Raw genomic sequence first — 18,264 nt, forward strand, 5'->3', positions numbered from 1 at the left:
ATGCAAGAACTCCACTTGCTCTTCTGCATGGCATCTGGCTGCACAACAAGATCTCTGCTTGAATAGGGATATATCTGAAGATTACATTTGCACAGAGATCTTTTACACCTTGACATCAAGACACCTCGCTGGTATAGATCCTAAGTAAGTGACTAATAGTTTGTTTTAAGCTTTCTTAACTTCACTAAGATTCAATCTTAGATTGACTGTGTACAAATAACCCCTCAAATGTAAATAAATGACCAAGTCTGGGGGCTAGGAGAAGATCCAGCCACACCTCTGTGGTGAAAGTGGGTCCACTCTGAACCTCATGACTTTTGGGAGAATACCCTATATGTGTTTACCATACCCGCTATGCAGTAGCAAATTAAGTATATCCTACCATCTCAAATCTTGTTAATGCACTATCTTATTTGCAATTAAGCTTTGTTAAGTCAGTTTTATATCAATAAATATACATTTCTGCTTCTTTTTTATGAATGTAGTGCAGTAGTTATCATCTGCAACAGTAAGTAAAAGACAAGCAAAGCAAAGGAAATGAAATAAAACTTTTTTTTAAGAAAACAAAAAAATCCAAAACAACATGCTTTTCTTCAAATCACATTATACTTACCCTGCTAGTAACTGGTAAAAGCTTTTCCAAATACTGTAACCATTCAAAAATGAACTCTGCTTTTTGATGTTCGTCAAGCTGGTTATACTCTTCTTCATTGAGTAGTAAACTGTGAGCTAACTCCATTCCTTGAAATCTTCCTTGAATTTCTCCTCATCAAACACCAAAGAATTGAAGGAAAAAAAAACAACCAACAAACTGCCAGAATTATGTTAATTAATCAGAGTTGTTTTTTGTTTTTTTTTTTCCATTAATATTTGATGACCAAGTCAGAAGTTTGAACACCTAAGCAGAAAAACAGAAAGGTTACAAGAGATCAAGCAGTCATTATTACATCCAATATTTCAAAATACTTTTTAAAAGAATACTTAAAATTTTCAAAAACACCACGGTCATTTTGTTTAGGTGGTATTAGTAATATTCAATGTTTTTGGGTAAATATGATATTGAAATAATGTGCCAAGTAAACGTAGTCTAGAATACATCAGAGTTCTCACTGAACTATTTTAATTCATCATGTTTCACACGGAGTGAGCTTTTCTGGTACCCGACCAAACATATGCCTGAAAACAACAATCAACCAGCCTCAAATAAGATGGATTTTGTGATCTAGAATTAAGTGCAAGATGGAAGTAACCTAAACCTAAGAATTCACATTGACTATATCTACAGACTTAAATGTTAACATCTTTTTCAAACACTTGATCTAGTCTCAGTGCCAAGCGAGACACAAAGAAAAACCAACCTCCAATGATGTCTCTTTTTTTTTCTTAAGAAACTGAAAGAAGGGTTTCAAGAACAAATTCAGTTGAAGTTGTTTAATTTTACTTATTTCAGACTGTTCTGGTAAAATGTCAGCCATATTGTTAACTCCCAAACATATTATCCTTTTAGAGTTCACTGAGCTGCTGAGCATGTGTTTTTTCCTATGTGGTAACAATATTAGAGTGTAAAATGATCTAACAGTCTAGTGGGCAATACAAAACAATTCTAAATAATTCAGCACTCAGGCTGTCATCAAATGCACAGTAAAAGGTTACCTTCACTACATTCTAAACATCTCAATATAAAATTTGCTCACAAAGGAACTCACTGTGATGAACTGACATTTGAAATTTACCTGAAATACCAGGCTGCTTGACAGGACATCACATTATAAAATGATAAGTAGATATAAATATACATACACATTTAAACTGACCAGGTAAGCAGATGTTCACAATTTACTACCTATACTCCTCAGAGTATGAACACTCTGAGAACTTAACTCTAGTGTCACCTTTTTGTGTGTGACATACAAAATCTGTAGGATTATTATTTCATTGAATATTTGAGTACAGTTTCATCACTGCTCAGTACTGAAGTTACGAGCTGTCTAGTGTCTCTAAAACACCTACAGCCACAGTAATCATTTCAATGCACACAGAGAAGAAGTTTGATAACATTCTCCCTTCAACTGATCACTTTAACAGATCACTGTCAGATACTGGACCTTAACTTACCTTGCAGATTATGTCTTCGCATTGTACAACCTCTTCACCCTAGGTTCTTGGATAAAAGATGTCAAGAACTCTACTTCCTAGAAAAAGAGTTAACATGAAGATCAGTTTCAAAAAAGCACTCTAGATAAAAGTGTCCGTTCTACACAAAATAACAATTTCAATGTCTAAAAAAAAAAAAAAAAAAAGCACAGGTGCAAAATATTTGTTATTTTAAGCTCAAATTAATATAATCATGCCAACATTCATATCTATACCAGTAATCAGCAGAGATGGCAAAGGTGATTCATCTGTTCTGAAAAAGCCACACACAATACTATAGATACAAGACATGAACATAATTAATCCATCCTAAGTTCCAGAAATAATTTTAATGCAGTTATCAGTGAACAATAACATTTCTTAAACCTCTAACTAAGTCTAGCAGGATATGAAATACAGTTTGCACACTATTTTAAATACAACCACTTTTCAATCAGTCTTTAGGAGACTCGAGTTGAAAATAGATTAAAGGTGCATATGCATTTCAAAGTAATCTAAACTTCTTTCAGTGGCGGTTTGGAAACAGCTGGTGCTGCATTTAGTTCCCTGCAGTAAAAGCAAATATTCAAATGATCACTAACATTTTCATTGCTTTTTTTCTTTCTCTATACAGAAAGAAAAACAGAGTTTAACTTCATTAGATCTTGCAAAGCAAAGTCAGCAGTTAGACAAGAAGAAAACAAAATAGCTGTAATTATGCAGAATTGCGCAGAGCTGTCCTAACCAAACATCCAGGGTATCCTGGCCAGCGCATAAACTTCAAAGCTGTACCATAAAGAGGTCAGCCAGCTGATCGAAGGGCCTGGAACTTGTTATATCACACCTGGGCTAGTGCCTCCAGCCTGGGGCTCCCCAGAAGAAGAAAGTCTATGGGCTGGAGCCATGGTATCCACCAGCCAGACATGTTTAGCTTGGTAAAGAGAAGTGTCAAGGGAATTCAACAACAGCCTTCACAAGAGAAGGTTACCAAGAAGATGGAAGATTCTTTGCCTATTGAGGTCTGTGGGAGGGAACAATACAAGAAACAAACAGCACAAATTGAAACAAGGAAGGTTCCAAAAGGCTAGAAAAAAAGGTTTTCTCTCTAAGGATTGTCAACCTCTGGAACAGGTGCTGAGAAGTTGTAGAATCTTTGCTCTCAGACTAAGACTAGACTAAGCAAAGTCCTAAGCAACCTAGCCTGAATTCACCCTTCTTGGAGCAAAAGGTCACACAAAAAAGAGCTTCCAAGGTGCTTTTCAACCTGGACAAGTCTAGGCTCTGTCAACTATGCTGCTCACAACTCTGCAGCCAACTTATAGGCACTTCCTTTTAATATTAGTCAAAGCTTACATTGTTCCACTGAAGTTATTCTGGATTTTTTTGGTTAGTATTTGTGTAAATAATTATCAAAGAAAAATACCGTAGCGTAGTTGCTGATCTTCATAATGAATGCCGGCTAACACAGCTGGGAATGCTAGCATTTCTGAAAGAAAGACTGCATCACTTCTGAATTACAGAAGTTGGTTGTTAATTATGGAAGATTTAGTTTTTCAGAAACAGAACAGCGTAGCAAACACTCGCAGACCTGATCCTCCCAGTGCTCACCAACATGAAAACTTTGGTCACACAAAGCTTTGCATAACACACTACATTCCCTACCTTCTTCAAATATACATGTCCCCAAACACACAGCATTGTAAACCTGCACTCCAGATTCAGAGGTAACAACCAGAAAAGAGCACAGGCATACAACCTTCTGAGAAGAAAGATGAGAATGCAGGGATTCCACATTTACTACTCGCTGATTTTGTTGTCACACTGGAGAGCAACGCAGAAGGCATTATACATATAGGACTATGCAAAACAGAATACGAACGCAGAATATGGAGAAGAGCTGGGATTAATTAATATTAAATATACCCTTGTTAAGCATACAAGATGTTACTAGGCAATTTCTATGCAGAGAAAGAAACATCAAATTTAAACATTTGCAGCCCTGACACAGGTGCAACTCTGCTTTAATTAGAGGCAATGCATTGCTGCATGGTGGGTCACTCCAACACAATAGAGTATCACACCAGCCGGTGCTCATGTTACTGTCTGGAACATCCTCTCACACCAGTGAATCAAAACAAGTACAATCTAAGAACGCAAAGCAGCGCTGACATTTAAATGAAACTCGTGCTTTAAAATGGTGAGCTATTTGATAGTTCCCTGACACTCTTTCTTCCCCCTACTGCTTTTATTTTGATACTTCTTGATCTGAAACAGAAATGTAGAAAAATAAAACTGAAATTTCATTGAATGAAACATGTACCAACAAAATCAGACTATCTTGAACTATCAGCAAACAACACTTGAATGAGGATGCACACAGAAGTCCTTTATATCTACAACACAGTGAAGAAAATAAAGGGCTGTATAACTTATCTTTGTAATTATATTTTTCTCATTTCAAAAGTATTACAGTAATTATGCCTTACATCGGATGTAAAACAAAGATCATTAACCTGTGGATTCACTCCTCTTCCAAACATTAGTCCATCAGAAAAGAAAGAGACAGTTCTTCAAAGAAATGACCACTGTTGATTATTACCAGCAATGTGTAAAAACAAATAATGCATAATACTAAAAAAGTAAAAAGTAACAACTACCAGTATTTTTGTAACAGCTGCCACTGGGCTGACTATACAATCAAGGTCATTTTCATCATATCCCTGAGAAAGAGAACTGAAGCACAGTCATTAGCTTCAAGTTGTCTCTTCTTGCGATGCAAGTACTATTTTAACTGACTTCATGTAACTTTTTTCTCCACCTCATAAAGCAGGCTTTGTTGTCACCTATCTCACAAATAAACTGGTATGTTTAAGAGAGAGTCTCCCAGCCTGACACGTTTAGTTACAGTCATTAGCAGTTCAGATCAATTTTACTCCCGCAGCGCTGTTTTAAAAGTTTAATGGGATGATCATTACCCATGCATTTGAGCCAAGCACATCACAAGACAATCAATGCTTAGGCTTATTTTAACTACTTTCACATACCTGCTTAGAGTGCCTTCAAAACAAACAGAATTTTTATATACCTAGCTCTGGAAACTTAGGAGGATGTTTATTTTTTGAAGTGGGTTTTGGCCCAGACAGCAAACACTTGCCAAACTCAGCCATTTTTAGTGAAAAACAGCTCATAGTGAAAGTCCAGTAGTTAAAGCGTATTTTTTATGCTAGGAGGCAAACATAAGCAGGAATAGAGGTCTTAAGAAAGCAAAAAAAGTGCAGGAAAAACCTTATAGTAATTTCAAATAGGGGATCCAGAGGAGTTATCTTTAGCTATAACTTAGCTAGCAGCTATTGTACATATATAAATAATCTAATCTAAATAAACAACAGTGATACAATTGTAATAGCTTGATAAGAAATAAACCCTGATTATTTCAGGGCCAGAAACTAGAATCCCAGCTCAAATAAGCTTGGACTTTAAGCACTCAACATACTACAGAGGCAGAAATATCCAAATCCTACATAAAGATACTTGTTATTAGTCAAAAAACAGAGCAGCCTTTGTTTACTTAGTTACTTCTACAAAACGTTACCAACAAACATACAGGAAAAGTCTGCCTCACAGAGAATGAAAACCTGTATCAGCTTCAAATACCTTAGTATCCCAGTGTGCTTTGTGTGGCATCATCCACTGCCTTAAGCCAACTTCAGTCTTTTCTCTACACACAGAAGCCTTTTTTTTTTTTTTTTTTTTTTTCTTCCTCTCTCTCTCCTCTACAGAGCAGTGGCAGGTACCAGCCATGCCGTAGCATACATTTACCCCTCCCTACACATCTTATGTACAGCAGTGCTAACCATTCTTGCCCTCTCATTCAGCAGAAGTTGGGAATTTCACATACCCTTTCACTGCTTACTTTCATACAATTTCAAAGAAAATATAAAAACAATTTTAGGGCATTTCAGCATCAAAAGCATCTGTATAATGAATGGATTAGGCTATGGAGAGGAGAACAGTTAAGTGATATGAAACGAGAGTCTCACCTATAAATGTATACAAACATGTGCTTGAATTAATCAGTCATTAATCAATGTGGACAAAATTACTCCTTGGTATCAAATAGATTTGATAGCTTCCCATCCAAAACGAGTAACCTGCCATAAGCACACAGCATTCTTGCATTCTTTGCAAGAATTGTTTTGCAACGTTCGGTTATATTGCTCAGCAGCAGGAAATCTGAAGCCAAGCTTACAGAAGATGTGACTAAATTTGATGTCAAAAAGCAATTTACAAGGAAAGGCCACAAGACATGTAATTAGCACAACCCAGAGCACACAGAAAGCCAGGTCATAGAGGAGGAGATCCAAGATTCTAAGACTTTTCTATCTAGCAGAACTGTAAATATTAATATTTGTTTTTAAGTGTACTGCCATGCATGTGGAAGACATGCATCAGAAATTACATCTCACAGCTGAGTACTTGTATGTTATCACACCTATCCTGTGTTATGAAGAGATTCAATTCCAGTCACAAATGAAGTTATCTTCCTGCTTCAATAAAAATGTGTATGCATTTGCATCACATGCTTATCGAAAACGACAAAAAGCAATGAAGAATCTTAACAATGAGTTGGACTAACAACACAAAAAATAACAGATCATTACACAACCATCCATTTGCTCTAATTACTTAATGAAAATTTCAGACTGGGAAAACCTCCAATCACGTTGTACTTTTGTATGTAATTATTCAGCTTAGAAACATGATTCTGAAATCAGAGATGTTGAAACAAGATGTCTCTCTTTCAGGCTCACTGGTTAACTGTGTTCTGGAAGAAGCATTTTGCCCCAGGAAAATGATGTCTCTCTTCTATCAATGAATATTTGGCAGCATTTACACAAGTACTTACTGAAGTTGTCATTCAAGTGCATCTTCCTATATTGCAGATTCCAAGTAAGTTTTGTCATTTCCACATTACATTTGATACTGTGCTAGTGAACAAATATTACTTCTATTCATGTTGCAAAACAAAAAGGTCTTGTTTTGACGTCTTGTACTTTGTATGAGCGTTTTTATTCACATGTTTACTGCCATAAGAACAATTCAAAACTACTGTTTTTCTAGCCAGACTTAGCAAAATGCTTGTCTAATGTTCTTGATTTCCAAATTTCAGAGAAGCCACCCACTATCTGAAAAAGCAATAAAGCTCAAATGCAACAAAAACCTAAACAAAATCTAACATAATTCTAGGGGCACGCTGTTCTAAAAAATATTCACACAAAGAATGTGACCACCCACAACCTTCATACATAACAGTGGCATTGATAAGAATTACAACACAGTACACATTTGCTGAAGTGTGAAATAAGTGACAAGACAATGTCTTCTGGGAATGCCGAATAATTTCTGTGATGATGTTTTGAGGACAATGCTTGATGTGACTAGAGTGAAAACATGCCCTGAAAAATGTGCCTGGAAATATAATCACTGCTTCAGTAATGCAAAATATTTGAGATATTTCTGAAAACACAGGTATTGGAAAACATTCATTTGCCATATTAGAAAGTACTTATAACTTACTTCCATGCTTATTATAATCACTTTACTCTCTATCTCCACTTAACACGAACTATTCCAGGAAACAAAGAGCTACATTCAGTTATTGAGAAATGTAAATCAGCCACTTCCTGAGCCCAATGTCAGTGCTACGAGCCCACTCATCCCCAGCACCCACAACTAGTGCACTTCATTTCTGAAAGTGTACATCAAAAGAGAATTTAAGCTCCACTACAAGGACCTGAGAACATTACTTTATTAACATGCAACCTTGCAAATTGTAAGGGCTTATCAGCAGGTTTGAAAACTGATGGGATAGTAAGGCAAATGCATAAACACCAGAGAAGTATAAACACTGACCCAAATCCTAAAAATAATTTCAAAACATCTGAGCATCGCTTTATTCTTGACAATGCTGCAGATGATACTGTTTACCTAATACAGCCAAGATACATCAACCTGAATGTGCCAATGTGTTTTTCTGTCACGACAAGGGAAGTTGGGTGAAATTGAATTCTTTGTTAAAACATTAAATTGAATTTCAATAGGTGAAGGTTGATTTCAGCTACCCATTTTCCCTTAAAAGAGTAGTTTTGCTGAACATGTCCTGAAATCCTAAAAAAAGTGTATTTGTTTTCCCCCAAAATCACGACGGATATAGCAGTGCTGGGTTATTTATTGCTACAACCATCTTTCAACTATACTAAAGTGCACAAGCACAAAACTTCAGCAGCAAAAGACCTCACACTGCAGACTGTTGGAATCTTATTTAGCAGATAGAGCCCACTCTCAGGGCATAAATTAAAGACAGAGATGACTGCAATGGTGCATTCTCCAGGTATTTTAAATGTCACTTCCTCAAAGAATACTCCAAAACAGCTCAGAAAAAAAGAAGCATAACTGTACAGAGATTTCATACATTTTTGCTTGCAGTACAGATATCCCTCACACCTTTTTAAAGTTCCTGCTCCCTTACAAACCAAATAGAACAAACATCCCACACTCTGAAAACACTCCTATGAGGCACTGCTAACCAGTCACTCCACTCCATCAGCATGTTCTGCTTTGTAAAAGATGATCATCCTGCACTGGCTAACAAAGGTTTTGGCACGTTCAATACAATGTAATGAACTAGCCAGTAACTCAGGTGTTTCACCAGCAGCGAACCCAATTCTGTGTTCAAGATCACGTTTTCTATTTATCCTCAGACTCAGTGTAATGTTAAACTGGCTTCCCCTCCTCTTGTTCACTGTATCAAAACCATCAGGAAAAGGGGCAAAAAGAAAAAAACACCAAACAACCTTCAGTACAGAGCCAGAAGAAGTCTATCCCCTATGTCACACCTGTTATTTCATACATGAGTTGAGTACATTACATACCATGTGGAAACATACCATACAGTAAAACACCAAGACATACAATGCAGCCTGATTATTTCTGGCAAATAAGATCAAAATAAAAGTTGAATAGAAGTCACAGCAAAGCACACATTTACTTCTATAAAAATTAGCTCAAACTTAAACAGACATTACAAACAGTGAATCAAAACTTCTGAAAAATATCCACGTACAGAAGCCCAAAGCTGAACTTATTTTTACATGCCTTTCTTCTGTCCCATTACTCTCTCTCCGTACCTCAATGACCTTTACCTGCATTTTAACCTAAGATACCAGCAGTCCCTCCTTCCCTCATTCCAAAATACCAGCACCCATGCACTTCTCCAGATTCTATTTCCCTGTGCAGAGTGCAGAGCATATCCATTATGCTGAGCACTGTTGTCCTATCCAGGAGTTCAAAACGTAAATGCCAGCCACCATATTTGCACACACTGGAGTCCCCAGTACCACCACTCTCTCTCCAGAGTACTGTCAGATAAAAAGATCCGTTAAAAATAAAATTAGCCCATCAGACCACGCACAGACACTGTAAGGGAGTGCCAAACGGGTCCCTACAGTCTCCAGATCTCTACGGACCCACACCAGAAATATCACTAGCCTTACCCTTCAACTTCAGCCCTGACACTCGGACAGCGAGGAGGGCACTTCCTTCCTCCTGCTTCTGCTGCCATCGAGGAGCGTACCTTCCCCCCCCGCTCTGCCTGCCGGCTCCCCGAGGAGGCCCCGCCCGGGCTCAAGCTCCGTTCGGCGCTCCGCGCCCGCCGTGCGGGCAGCCCCAGCGCCGCCTGACGGACACCCTGGGCCGCTGACAGGGAGCCCGGAAGCCACCCGGTCACCGCGGGGATCCGTTTTCGAATCCGCTCGACCGTCTCGCTGGTCAACGCAGACGGCCGCGCGGCGATACAGCTCTTTTTACACGTAGACCCCCGGCAGCCCTCAGCGAGCTCTCGGCTCCCTTCGGCGTTTCCGCCCACCGAGCCCCGTCCCCTCGCCCAACCTCCTTCAGCCCCTGGCGGCAGCTCCGAGCACCTCTCCGAGCGTCTTCTCCCGCCCTGCGGGGACCGCCTTTTAGGGTCACCCGGCAGCTCCGCGCCAGCACTGCAGGCGGCCGCCGAGGCCCCCGGGGCTCCTTCCTCGCTTCCAGGCGGAAGGAGAGAGCGCGCGCAAAGCCTCACGCCCCTCTTCCCCATGGGAAGGGTCGCCAGAAGGCTGCCTCTTCCCTCCCCGCGCCTTAGGGACGGAGAGGGACGGAGCAGGGAGACCCACCGCGCAAACAGAGCCCCGCCCTGCGCCCGCCCGGCCGGGTAGGACCACCGCCCCTCTCCCGCCGTACCTGCGGCGAGGGCCGGCCGCGAGCCTCCCGCGCCGCTCCGCGGGGCTCGGCTCCGCCCTCCCTCGTCCGGCGCGCGGGGGGGCGGGGGCCTGCGCCCGAGCCGCCACCGCCCGCCGGCGCGGGAGGGAGTTGCCGCTGCTCAGGGTTGTGCAATCGGGGCCGGAGACATCGAGCGCCCGCTGCGGCCGGCCCGGGCCACAGAGGGATGGGACGGGAGCCGGGTGCGGGAGGGCGCCGCTAGAAGAAATCCATGAGGTGAAGCGGGCACGGCCGAGGCGCACTGCCGACAGGGTAAACCTCGCGGTGCCGGGAGCTGGGCTTTCCCTGGGGCGGAGAGCTGGCAGCCGGCCTGGTGCCAGGGGAGCCAGCCAGCGGCCGGTTTGCTGAGGAGTGACCTCCCTCATTGACAACGGTCATAACAGTGAACTCGGTTATGTGAGAATTTCTGCTGAAGGAACGTTCTTTTCTGCATTCTGTCTTCAGAGCTGAAGGTCTGACATACTAAAAGGAAAATGTGTATCTCAGTTGTTGTTTTTTTTTTTTTTTATTTTAAAGGAGTCTTATTCTGGCATTATAACTGATGCTCTACCATGTCAGGAGAGATATACATATAATATGTATATATTGTATATTGTATAGCCAACTAGGAGAGGAAACTAGCAAGCAGGCATGAGGTCAAGTTTCTGCTGGCAGCATTTAGTTTGGTGGTATTAAGGTGTTCTGGTTTTAATCGTACTACTTCAACTACTGCTGTACAAAGCTGATGAAGAAAATAACACCTTCTGGAATTAAAGGCTGATTTTGACTGGATAACAGATATTAAAGACAATCTTTTGTCTTAGCATTCCCACAGAGGAACACTGTTTAGGTCCATGGGGCAGGGAGCAAAGGTTCCTTTCCACAAGCTGGGTTCTTTGAAGTAGTGCAAACCACTGCGGGGAGGAAATAATGCCTGACATACATAAGCATAGGAGTCAAAATCATCCCCAGCCCTTACATAACCTTGTAAGTTCATCCTCAAATATGAAGGCTGCTCCCATTTTATTACGTTGGCGCATGACATCAGAGGTGGGTGTTGGTGTTATGGTAATAAAGGCTGAAGCTTCCATACCAATATACTATTAGAGTTATTGTCATGTGACAGAAGGCAGCACAGGAGCACTCTAACAAAATGGTGTCTGACAAAGAAGTGTGTATGTGGAACTGAATTCCCTCGTGCAGAAAAAAATGGCACTCACTGACCTTCATCAACATTTGCTAAACATTTATGGAGATGAAACAGTGGATGTGAGCACAGTGGGAGTAGTGCGTTTCAGCAGTGGTGACAGTGGGTCAACGCCACTGGCACAGATTTTTTAGGAAGGCAACATACAGGCTCTTGTTCATAGCTGGCAAAAATGCACGACCAATGGTGACTACTGAAAAACAGTGTTTCGTAGCTGAGAATTTGTTCTATTGTTCCCTTCTCAGCTCAATGGAAATAATTAGGAGGCATTACTTTCAGAACAATCTATGTGTACATGTATATCACTAAGGAATATTTAATAAAATCTTCTCAGAGAACTGCCTAACTGTATTCTACAGATTTAAAAGCATCAGGCTGCTTAGCCATATATGGACATTGGTTTCATTTTTACTGAATTACTATTGTACAGAAACATGAGCACTGAGGCAGTGACCTTTTACCAGAAAGTTCTGCCAATATATGTGGTAATAAAGAATAATATATAAATGTCTCACATCTGAAACTGTTTCCATAGCGTATCTCACAGAAGGCAACTCTACAAAATCCTGCTGGCGTAAAGATGTTATTTCCAATACTCCTTGTATCAGAAATAATGTACACCTCCCCCTCAAAAAGAATTATTTGCTCAGTTAACCTCATTTTGATGAGCAAATGAGTTGCTGCTGCTCAACAGAGAGCGGTCTGCCACTGGACTTGTAGAAAGGTGAAGCAAACTATTTGTATTCAAAGGCTGTTTGTGCTGTGGTGTGTTCAGTAATAAAGTCCTGTAAATACAAAAGGTACTTTCTGATGTTCTTGGGGTAGCAGAAGACCTGGAAATATATGTGAAGGGTCAATTATGTTTAGGTAATAAACAATAGAAATACTTAGAATAGTTTTTAGAAAATTTTCCTGTTATTACTACTATTATTCACTCTGTTACGGTGACAGGCAGAGGACCTGCTTGCTATTCAGTATTTCATAATACTAAATGTTATGTAAGCATAGAGCAAGACAAAGCACCTCTCAGAGAGAAATACAGTGTTGTACACTTTTTTCTAAGAGTCATTCCTTCTAGACCTCAATATACACGATGTCAGCTCTAAGCAATGGTGTTTTAATGCCAAACTGACACAAGTCCGTGGGAGCAATGAGGAACAGTGGTGTGAGGTGTTACTTTCATCTCTGAGTACATGAGCTTTCAGACTGCTTTGTGCCAGCAGTGCTTTATGAGGATAAGAATCTATGTTTAGTGGTTTTATAGCTCACCTTGATTCTTTAATATGATTTTCCTCTCCTAAATTGGTCAACAAGAGTGTTAACCATGCATTGATTCAAATTAGCATCTACTTCAGCAGTAATACATGCCATTTTTATCTTCACCCTTTTCAATCTGAAATAGTTATGCATTCATAGTTTTCTGTTCTGAAACAGACAAAAACAGGATAATGAGATGTATTCACCCTGTGTTAATTCAGTTCCCCATCACTCCATTAGACCTGACCGAGCTTCAACAAAAAATATTTAATAAAATAAGCAAATAATTGGCAAATAATTGCAACACATACAGCTGCTGATCAATCTTCTCTTTATTAGTTTATTTTGGTAAAGTGGGTTGAATGATTTAGTGCATGAATTAGTTCTGCCAAACAAATTTCAGTAATGGTATCTCTTCAGTCACATATGCCTCCAATAAAACCTTCTTTGTTGCTTGTTTGTTTCTTATAGCTTGATGACTACAGCAACATAAAAGAATTCATTTCTCTGATTTCAGTGGGATCATGTAAGTGTGAGTAAGAATCACAGGACTAGGAGCATAATCAGATGAACTATCACCAAGCAATTACATAGCAAACAATACCAAATTACACTATATTTTAAGATCTTTGTAAGGAATATCTCAGATTTTAAGCTTAGACATTTATCTTTCCTTTATTTTTTGCAATTATATTAAATTACACAATCTAGCTACCTCTTCAAGTACAGAGTCAGACTGTTAAGGTTTGATTCCGCAGTTACACCATCAGCAACTGGCAATTTACAATTGGCTTTAATCTGAATAAAAGCAATTGCTTCTAAGCAAGATAACATGCTTATTTCTAGAACTGATGTAGCCTTTAGTATCCGTGGTTGTTTAGTATTGTTCCCTCAGTTGACACAGTTAACTGCGCTAGTGCTTTTAATCCACAAAGTGAAATATTTATTTCCCTCAAGTAAGGGCTTTCTGGAGACAGGTAGAATCCAACACAGTATAAGTGTCAAAGTCTTAGTTATAAATCTTCAGTTTCTCTGTTTTGTTTTTTTGTTTGTTTGTTTCTTTGTTTTTGGTGGTTGGTCTTTTTTTTCTCTCTTTTTTTTTTTTTTAACAGATTGAATATTTAACGTGATATGTAGTTTAACTTAATGCTTACATTCTCAACATAGTTGATTGTTGTACTAGCATAAAATTCACAAAAATCTTAATTCCTGTCAAGCAATTACAGAGTCCTGGTGTTATTTTTAATCCTAAAATGTAAATAATAGGAATATACAGGTCCAGAAAACACTATATACAGTTACCAAAATGGAACTGTGACATAAGGAACAAAAATGCCCTGTCCAACCATGGCACATAGATCCCAACTGTTCAACATGTGAATAAAAGATCAGTCTTCATTACTAAAAATGAATAACGTGTATTTTTAAGTACACTTTAAATACCTAAACAATCCTGGATAAAATATTGTGACAAGAATTAGCAGCACATTAATATATTCTAAATATGGTTTGCCAACTGATTATTAAGGGCTCCCAGAACTCTTTTGCTTTTATTGTTAATCCAAAAACTATTGTGCAATTTCATTTCTAACTAAGCACGTTTAAACAAACTAACCTCTTCACTCACACTATTAATGCACGTTAATGTAATAGGGCATATATTGCATCACTTAAACAAATAATACAATCACAGTGAATAGAAAACAGTCAAATTCCCTGTAATGACACACATGTGAGCTAGAACAATGTGACAGGAAAGTCATTCATCTGCATTTCCATGCTGCATAAGCAATTCCTACTTTTGAGATAGCATAGAGTTATTTGTGTGATTCCAGTTTGCTGAGGTACTCAGTGTGCTTTGTGGACATTAGCTCAAAACACATTTGTAAGGGAGAAGCTGAGGTACATGGTAAAGAAAGACAAACTTAGGCAGCTTCAACAATATGGAAAGATGTAAGTGCATACTGCATTCTCAAACAAAATCAGGAACAGAGGGTTGGGTTTTTTTGCCTTCAGTAGAAGAGGAGAAAAGCAGTGGTTTTTAAACATCTTTTTTGTCTCCATGTTCACTCTGTCTTATACACAGAAAAAGCGGAGCAGAAAATTGCTTTGCCCAAAGCCACACACTGACAGTGGACAGTGCTGATTTAAATAGAAAATGTGCAGCACAGTCATATTATTCAGGCTACTCTGACTGCTGTTTTGTTCTCTTGTCTACCTATACCATTTACTTTTCAACTGCAGTTGCAAAACACTTCCAGTAGCATAATTCTTGCCATTGTATCACAGTGTATGGACCCCCAAATTCTGAGTTGCTTTAAAGGAACTTGAAGAGATTAAGAAAGAATAGGAGACACATAGCACTGAGTGACATTCTCAAATTGTAGATGCTCATTTACCAAATTATACCAAAGAGATTTTCAAAAACTGTATTTCCAAATGTGGATGAACATCTTTACAGCCACTCTGTTCTCCAGAGCAGAGTTGGTCAATTCAGGGACACATGTTTATGGCATTCAGGTAAAATGCTGAAGGCTACTCAAAGAAAGAGAAGGGCCTGTTTATTGTAGTTTGGTGAAGACAAGCTTATTGTGGAATAGGTTTCAGAGAGAGTAAGTATAGACATTTATGACCTTACAATTCTGGACTAATATTTTTATGTTGCATAGTGTATTTAACAATAGAGGTGAAGATTTACAGAAAAGACATGGAAAGGAAGCAGGAATACTGCTGACTCAAAAATGAACTATTGCACCCCTAGTTTTATGAGAGCACAGTCCATAGTTCATGCACGCTCACTTTATCCATACTGAGTGTGCACACTGCAAACAAGGTCATAAAAACCTGTCAGAACAGTTCCTCTGTGATGATAGAATTGGAGGCCACAGTAGAATAATATAATGATTACTCATTTCATTGTTTAATTCAAGGAAGCGTGGAATATTAAACATCATAGAGAACTGATATTCTCTAAATATAGAACAGCAATTATTTGAGCTTTTGCGTAGTCATAGAATAAAAACTAAAGCAATGTCATGTCATCTGCTTAAATCATATACTCATGTCAGAAAGTAGTGAGCATTTGGCTTAAAAATAATTTTAATCAATTTCTCCATCAGTATGGTCCATCACATTATTTAGAAATAGCTTATTTTAGTAAATGGATCATGAATCAATAGTAGACATAAATAAAGCAGTACAAAGGGCACATCATGCAGCAAGCTGCCAATTGCTGTGGCAGAAGATGGCAGAAATCAGTGTCCCAGGAGAGATACAATAAATCAGAAACTGGCAGATAATACACAAAGATGCCACCTTATAACAGAAACTCAAGATTTCTGTCATCTCCTAAGAACTACTGAAATACAGAAACATTTATATACTTTATATGAGACATCAGTTCAAAATGGAATTTGGTCTGAAGTCTGTTATTCACTAAATATTTTCATGTTCATTCCTCTCAGGGTTTGTGTAGTCCTTGAAGTATAGAGAATGAATTGTGAGGCTGCTAAAGATCTTTCTGGAGACAAAAAAAAGACACTGTTCTGCAGACTTTGTGTTTTAGCTCAAAGGATCAATTCTTGAAAGAAACTATATAACTGTAATTCCCATACAGTCAGTGAGAAGTGGTGTTACTCAGCACCTTTTAGGATTTGGCCCACAATAGGAGAAATAAAATTGGTTTTCTCAAGCAGACAAATCATTACAAAATAGTATTAGTTATTCATATCCAAACAATTTTATTTAAAATGTCTCTAAAAAGAAAACTCATTTTATCTGTTAGTATTAATAAATAAGTATCTTGTTTGGAACCCAGCCTGTATTTCTAGGTCATTTATGTGAGTAGATATTTTCAACTATGAATTCTTGACAGTTGGAATTATCAATGTCCTTAAGTATTTCATAGTTACTAACCATAAATTACATTAATGTGAAAAATACTATTACTCTTATCAAAACTATGAGCTTTGTACCTAAAGAATATGATCCTCATAGTATAATTTGCAAATTAGACAGTTATATTTTATTAAAAATAAAGTTAATGATAGAATATTTGTAAATGCCACAATTTAAGATTGCACAGGCTGGCATGAACACTAAGCATGAAGTTTTACATCTTTTCCAAAATAATTTATCTTTTAAAAATTGAATCCTGGATAATTACTAGAAAGCAAATAATTGTCTAATTTCACTTTTAAACCTTTAAAATTACTGACTTGATAGAACAATTATACAGCAACAAAGGAGAAACTTGACTCAGGTTGAATGTACTTGAACCAGTTTTCAATTTGCCACATTGTAATGTTTTGTTCTCACTGCCTTACAACACAGATTTTCCCCACTTTATCTTCTTAATGCTGTCTGTTAGTAATGTTGATCATAGTACTGCATAGCAGGTGAGTTGGAACTGAGACCCCAAACGTGCTAACACTGTGAATATAAGAAATAAAAGCTAGTCTCTGCTTCAGATCCAGTAGATAAAGAGTCAAAAGGAAATAATACAGGCAGATAGAACAATGAGATTGCAGTATACATCATACAATTTTTGTTATGTCTACATTTTAGTATTCCAATCCTTTTCCTGAGGCCCTGTTAGAAAAGAATTGTATGGACAACAAGACAAAGGTAACAAGGACATAGGACAAATTATAGCAAGCAGCCCATCGAAACACATCTGAGGACATTCTGAGTGCAAACTTCCACAAAACAATACAGTGGTTCTGCCTCGATTCCAGTTTCTGGATGTATCTCACTATTTCTTCTCACAGTGCCTGTGTAGGGTATGTTCAGTCCCAGTACATCTGAAAGGCCTATCTCTACACATGCTGGATGAGAAGAAAAGCTTTTGTTACTTAGTAGCCACCATCTGAGAGGCTAAAAATTCAATGAATTTTTGCTTTCAGTATCTTTATGAGCTAGATAGTATTCAATAGATGAAAAACAAAGACAATAACTGTCTGACCTAAGAAATCAGGTAAAAAAATAAAAAATACATCTACAGCATTCCTCCAGGCTCTTAGTGGTGCCAAAAGACAAGAGGAGGGCAATGGGCACAAACTGGAACACAGCAACTTCTAAATGACAATAAAACCTTCTTAACTTTGAGAGTGACAGAGCACTGGAACAGGCTGCCCAGAGAAGTTGTGCAGTCATCTTCTCCAGAGATATTCAAAATCCACCTCAATGCTTTCTGGTGCAACCTACTCTAAGGAACCTGCTTTAGCAGAGAGATAAGACTAGATGATCTTCAGAGATCTCATGCAACCCCTGTGATTCTCTCTTTTTATTCCATAATCTTCACTTTCTTAAGTGTACTTTACTACAACTTATGTAATACTTCTGTAATTATTTTGAAGTAACAACTG

The 18,264-nt window shown here is 38.5% G+C and overlaps 1 protein-coding gene across 1 annotated transcript in view; it reads right to left on the reverse strand.

The window, feature by feature from the left end:
• Window positions 1-739, reverse strand: part of HEATR5A (HEAT repeat containing 5A) — a gene marked incomplete at both ends in the record, with an annotated part of 54,294 nt that extends 53,555 nt beyond the window's left edge. The window contains one exon of the mRNA XM_079537003.1: window positions 614-739. Coding sequence (XP_079393129.1) covers window positions 614-739 — 126 coding nt within the window. The remainder of the gene's footprint in view (window positions 1-613) is intronic.
• Between the last annotated feature and the right edge of the window lie 17,525 nt (window positions 740-18,264).

Source organism: Tetrao urogallus (assembly GCF_951394365.1).
Source record: "Tetrao urogallus genome assembly, chromosome: 6".
Classification (NCBI taxonomy): domain Eukaryota; kingdom Metazoa; phylum Chordata; class Aves; order Galliformes; family Phasianidae; genus Tetrao; species Tetrao urogallus.